This window comes from Mesitornis unicolor, unplaced genomic scaffold (genome assembly GCF_000695765.1).
Source record: "Mesitornis unicolor isolate BGI_N332 unplaced genomic scaffold, ASM69576v1 scaffold7938, whole genome shotgun sequence".
Lineage (NCBI taxonomy): Eukaryota > Metazoa > Chordata > Aves > Mesitornithiformes > Mesitornithidae > Mesitornis > Mesitornis unicolor.
The window spans coordinates 15,351-21,858 of record NW_010203793.1 but is presented as its reverse complement, the minus strand read 5'-3'; the positions used below and the strand labels follow the sequence as shown (position 1 = coordinate 21,858).

Genomic DNA, 6,508 nt, shown 5'->3' with positions numbered 1-6,508 from the left:
AGAGTGTGCACTGTGTTTGTAGGATACGCAGTGATTCAGTACAGTACTGCTGCATCAGCTATATATGCCAAGTATAAATTGCATGGTTTTGAGTATCCTCCTGGAAATCGATTAACTGTCACTTTCCTAGAAGATGGGAGTGATAGCTCAGAGTAAGTATCAATACATATAGATAGAAGTTGTAAGTTGTGTTCTGGAGAGCAAAATTTTAAATAAAGAAATAAATACATATTTTTTAAAACAGAAGAAGTAACAGCAGTGTCACTGTGATCTCATTTAATACTTTTCTGAAATTTAAGTGGTTTGGGTTTTTTAAATGGTTTAGAATAAGCATTTTGAAACTTATTGGTCTTTAATAAAGAAAATATTAAAATATGTGTTCTTAAGATACATTGGAAAATCTTGGATTTGGCAAGAATCTTTAAGTGTCTTTGTAATGTGTAACAAAGCTGGAATATGGTTTTGGTTTGTATTAACAGATTTTTCTATTTAATCTCTTGGTTATGTTTGTATTACTGCAAATAATGGCCATGTGAAGCTCACATGCAGAGTTAAAACTGTTGGGTGCTGAGGATCTGTATGGAGATTGTCAAGTTTTACTTCAACCATCTCTAATGTGTCCTGTGGTTTGAATGGCCGTTAAAAGTTGGAGCGTCTTAGATGTGCTCCTGCAGTGAATATTTTAGAATGAAACTAAGCCAAAGGAATCTAGTTCATGTCAAACCTATTCTGGGATATAAACGAGGACGGTAAGGAGGGACAATGGGAGATTCACTTCAGAAGTGCATACCTGATAGAAACTGAAAAAAAAAATATAAATATTGTGACCAGCCTTCTTGAAAACAGTTTCCTTCATTCTTCAATAATTCCCACGATTTCATGGCCCTACAGCATGGGCTGTGAATCTATGCAAAAAGTGCAATTGCTCTTTCTTATTCCCCAACAGAACAAAGAAAAATTACTGGAAAATGAGAGCGGGAAGTAAACTTTCTGTGATAATATTTGAATATTTGGACTTCTGAATTGAATCTGTGTGCTCTTGATTGAATCAGGTGGAATGTTTCTGACCCTTCTGTCTTTTAGGCACTTTTCACAGATTGTAGTGGGCTCTGTAGCATTGTTTCTCACACCACTCCTCCCCTGGAGTACAAAAAAACACAAAGAACGGTTTTTTATCTCTATACGGAGAACTGTATAAGTGTTTTCAGTGAGTTGCAGCTAGCATGCATGAGGATCATGCCTAGAGTGTCACGAAAGCCTGACTTGATTCTTGTTACCTGTGTGAGTATACAGATTTCCAGAGATACTTTTAGATATGCATTTAAACCTATTTTCTCTTGCTGAATTTAAGTTTACTGTAACTTAGCTCTTTCTTTAAAATAGTTTATTATCACTTCTGCTTGCAGCCTCATCAGAAAAATGGCAACACAGCTGGTAACAGCACATGTGTCATCAGTGTTGCGGAATAACAATGCAATTGTTCAGCAGTATAGGACACCTCCTGTAAGTTACTATAATGAATACTATTCATATTCTTCTGAATTGTTGTAAGAAACTTCAGATATGTCAGTGAAGAACACTGCTCACTTTCTTCTGTAACTGTTTTAGATGCTACGTTTTCAAGATGTAGCTCTGGTTGTTTGTACATTTTTATTTCCTGCAAAGTTGTCTGACCTTACGTGGATTTATTGCGCAGTTTAATGGAATAACCAAAGTAAAAAAATAAATTGAGAACTGGTAGAGCCTCTATATCCTGTGATAGCAACAAAAATTGTAAATAAGGTAAAATAGCTTTTTCTCCTTCCCTGTTGGTGAATTTATACCTTTACTTTGTTTTATTTTATTAGTGTTTTTTTTTCTTCTTCCCCTGGTCTCAGCAGGCATTTGGAGGACCGTCTGGCTCACAGTTACTTCAGCCCCAAACAGATGCCATACTTCCACCACACAAAAAAAAGGTTCCCCCTGACACTTCTGTGAAGGAAAGGCTTTTCATACTTTTTCATCCTCATCCTTTACCTGTAAATGTATTGGAGGATGTGTTCTGGTAAGACTCCATTTACAAATAAGTGTTTCGTCCCCTAACAAAAACCCCCCATTAAATATTTAAAATAAATTTTGAAAATAGAAAAAGATTGTAATCTTCAAAACTCTCTCCAGAAAAGATAGTGTACAGTGATCAATATGTTAAAAGTGATGAACAGGTAGCAGTTGCTTTTTGAAACAAACATGTAATGGAATTTACCTTGCAACATAGATGCAATGGCATTAGTACAGCAGCTTTATTATTAGCTAATGTAATCAGAAGAAAGGTGTCTAGTCTCAAATTTTTTTAACCAAAAAACTGTTGTAGTTCCTGTTCCTATAGCCTAACTTATGGGGCATTTTCTTGCATATATTTCCATAAGAAATTTAAGTATTTTGATATATTTCCACAGTAACTTAGGGGAGTAAGTATAAGGAGGTTTCTTTCTGATATATCATGACACACACAGAATCACAGAACGTTAGGGATTGGAAGGGACCTCAAAAGCTCATCCAGTCCAATCCCCCTGCCGGAGCAGGAACACCTAGACCAGGTCACACAGGAAGGCGTCCAGGCGGGTTTTGAATGTCTCCAGAGAAGGAGACTCCACAACCTCTCTGGGCAGCCTGGGCCGGTGCTCTGTCACCCTCACTGAGAAGAAGTTTCTTCTCCAATTGAAGTGGAACCTCCTGTGTTCCAGTTAGTGTCCGTTACCCCTTGTCCTGTCACTGTTTGTCACCAAGAAGAGCCTGGCTCCATCCTCGTGACACTCACCCTTTAAATATTTATAACCATGAATGAGGTCTCCCCTCAGTCTCCTCTTCTGCAAACTAAAGAGACCCAGCTCCCTCAGCCGCTCCTCATAAGGGAGGTGCTCCACTCCCTTAATCATCTTTGTAGCCCTACGCTGGACTCTCTCCAGCAGTTCCCTGTCCTTCTTGAACTGAGGGTCCCAGAACTGGATGCAGTATTCCAGATGTGGTCTCACCAGGGCAGAGTAGAGGGGGAGGAGAACCTCTCTCGACCTCTTTTATTATCTCGACACATTTTGATAGTTTGCATCTTAATGTCACTATTTCAACAGTCCTTTCAAACTACTTCCCTATGAGGAGCAAGGACTTCAGAGTTGATTTTGGCATCTTTAGAACACATCTATAGTTCAGCAGTTCTCCAGTATTTTATATTATTTATTTTTAGTATACTCTTGAAGAAGAAGACATTTCCCATTTCTACTAGCTGGCATTTGCAACAAACCTTTGGAAAGCCAAAGTATTTTCAAAGCACTAGGGCGGGAAAAGAAACAGTGTGCACTTGTGTGGAATTTATAACTGTATTTGCTGTACTGGATTTTCTTAATCAGATGCTGGAGAAGAAAAAGGCTGTGCACTCTGGTCTTGACACTTGCATGCCTTCAGTATGAACCAAGCAGACTTTATTTTTTTGAAAATGTTTTTTAAGGAACTGTCCAGGAATCTCCTGAGGACTTGGGAATAGGGGTTTTTCACTGAAGCTTTAGTGCTTGCTTTCTGAGTCATTTCAGGGAGACCTTTTCAAAGATGAATCACAACTAAGCAAGTTCATTTCAGTGAGATGCAGGTTTAGCCTCTGAATTATCTACTGGTTTTTGTGTTTGTGTTCTTTTTTTTTGTTTGGTTAGGTTGTTTTTGTGGGTTTTTTGAGTGCCATTCACTGTTTGGAGACTATAGTATTGATTAGCTTTACATATTCTTTTTAATAAGAGATAAATCAGTGGTGCTTGGGGTTCTGTTATAATATTCCATAGAAAATGTTGCCTATGAACTTCTGGTTTTCTGTCTATTCTGCCTGGAATTCTAGATAAGAGCATATGAAAATTGGGAGTTTTGGAGGAGGGCAACACAAGGAAATACAGCATACATTTGAGAACATGGTTTTTGCAGCTACCAAATGATATATAATTAAGATTGGATAATAGATAACTATGTTGCAGCAAAATCTGTAATTTTTTTTTCTTTTTTTTCCAGTCGTTTTGGACACTTGATAAAAGTTTACCTTGTGGCTGGAAAGAATGTGGCCTATGCAAAATTTGCAGACAGAGCAAGTGCCAGCGATGCTATAACTGCATTACATGGCAAGATTGTGAATGGTGTCAGGCTTAAAGTAAGGCTGGCAGATGCACCAACGGAAGAATCTAACAAACGTCAGAGAACTTACTGAGCAGGTGAGTACTCAGTCTGAGCTGTTACTTAAACTCAGTTTCAACTGCTTGAAATAGTGATAGGCAAAGCATTTGGAAGTTAGGTATGAACATGTAATGATAAACTCTAAATCTAATTTTAGCTTTCCACTTGAAATTTAATTTGTGAGATACATATATGTATGTGTATGCATATATATGTACATATGGGTGTGTATATATGCTTATGTATGCACACGTACACTTAATTTTAGTAAAAATCTATATTTTTTTATCAAATATGAACTAGTTGATTAATATCAATCTGGATGTGCATATAAATATTCACTTTATGTACATAAGAGTATCAGTTAACATTGAAAAGAGTATGTAAAAATAAAAAATGGAACTGAGATCAGTTTGTGTGTCTGTCTTTCATTAAAAACACATGCCCTCACAGTGGTGGTGGATAAAGATGCAGAGTTTAGCTCTTGAAGGGCAGAGGAGGGAAGGGGTAAATAAAAAAGGACATGGGAAGGTTGCCAGGTGAAACTGAAGGTTTGGGTTATTTGGGTCATCTGGATTCGCAGAAATCACATGTGGCTGGAATGTGTGGTAGTGAAGAAAATATTGTAGAGCCTGTTATGGAGGGATTGAGGTCTATGTTTAAGATAATTAATTTGAGAATTTATTAGCTGGTGCCTGTGAAAGCTGGCTGAGCTCATAGAGAGATTTTATAGACCTCAAGGACCAAAATTCATTTTTTCTTTTAAAACATTGGTTTGATTCAAATTAGGTATTTTTTTCTTTACCATTAGGGCTATTTCCAAAAGAGAAATATAGTTAGGGCTTAGCCTTTCGTCCCCCGTTTTCTACAAAATAACTCCCAGATATTACTGGAGCTTTCAAATCATTTCAGTACCTGTATTGTCTTTACAGGGGACATGAAGTTTTTCTTTAACTTATTCAGAAAACATCACATAAAATGCTGATTCTTTGCATCAATATTTTACTTGCTGAGTTTCTCTCCTGATACCTTTCTTTGTGTGGATACCCAGGAGTTGCAAAGAGCAAAAAAGATTTTGCCCCCAGTGTTCTTTTCCTCCTTTTTTTCCGAAGAACTTTCACGTTGTTCTTTTGATAAGCAGCAGTTACTGGTCTTAGTCTCCATAAGACGACTTTATAAAACTTGCCTTTTAGAAAATGGGTTTCTGGCATTCTTTCTTCTGCATTGAATTGTAGCTAGAACTCATTTGAAACTTTTTGTAATTGGCAGCTCTGGTGAATGCAATTTTAAGTAACTTGCACGCATGCTCTTACCTTTGTACAGTGGTTTTCTTTGTTTTTAATGTGACTTTTACTTCCAATAATAAAAGACAAGCTTGGTCACTACAGGAAAAGGTATGATGTCAAGGCAGACCTGGTATGTCATTACATTTTACAGCTTTGTAATTTTGGATGCGGATCTGCTTTTCTAGTAAAAAGATGATTTCTCCTTACCAATTTTTTTTTTAATTCACACAGATTGATTCACACAGATACAAGCATGCATTTTTTTCACACGAGCGCATATTTTTTTTCCAGTGTGATTTTTGAGAAGATTCTTTAAGGTTTCCAGCTGTCAAAAGGTGCAGTTAGTCACCACATGGAATTTTCAAAAGGCTAAAGCTTACTTTATATCTCAAATTATGTTTGAAAATTCGAATATATACTTATTATTGGCTATTTAGAAACCTGAACTACCTTATGAGCTGAGGGTAAAACATAAACATTTGCTGTTGTGTCATTTTACCTAATTAGAAAACTGGAGAAATAAGGCCATATTTGAAGAATAATCTTCTTACGCGTGCAAAATGACAGTAGAACTCTTTGTCCTTTCCTAGGTTTTTACATTTCTGTAAATTTTCAAATAATAAAGATGCTATTTGTAGTTCAAAGATGGACACCCTAAATCTGTCTTGGACGGGTTACCTGTAACTGGTGCGAATGACTGCTGAATATTTCCCCTCGGGTTAGCCTTTCAGCTGCTGTGTCTGTGCACTAAGATGGGTAGAAGAGCTTTCTGAATTTACCATGTTAGACCTGGTTACATCTTGTACACCAGGTTTGTGATTCTGAGTCTCTTACCAAGTTGTTCTAGCATCTGTCTCTCCTTAGGACAGACAGACAAAATTACTTGCTCTCTTTTTGTCCTCTGGCCAGTTTCTCAAATTCAAACAAGATAGTACATAAAAAGAAAGATTCCATCTGTGCTTCTCTGTCCATTTTTATCTGGCCTACCGCTGTGTGACTGCACTGGACTCACTGACAAATAAGTTTTGCAGTAGCTT

At 37.1% G+C, this 6,508-nt stretch overlaps 1 protein-coding gene across 1 annotated transcript in view; it reads left to right on the top strand.

Annotated features, from left to right (window-relative positions):
• RBM45 (RNA binding motif protein 45) overlaps positions 1-4,295 on the top strand; it is a gene marked incomplete at its 5' end in the record, with an annotated part of 7,659 nt that extends 3,364 nt beyond the window's left edge. Inside the window, 4 exons of the mRNA XM_010190847.1 lie at positions 23-152; positions 1,407-1,503; positions 1,878-2,044; positions 4,027-4,295. Coding sequence (XP_010189149.1) covers positions 23-152; positions 1,407-1,503; positions 1,878-2,044; positions 4,027-4,219 — 587 coding nt within the window. The remainder of the gene's footprint in view (positions 1-22; positions 153-1,406; positions 1,504-1,877; positions 2,045-4,026) is intronic.
• Between the last annotated feature and the right edge of the window lie 2,213 nt (positions 4,296-6,508).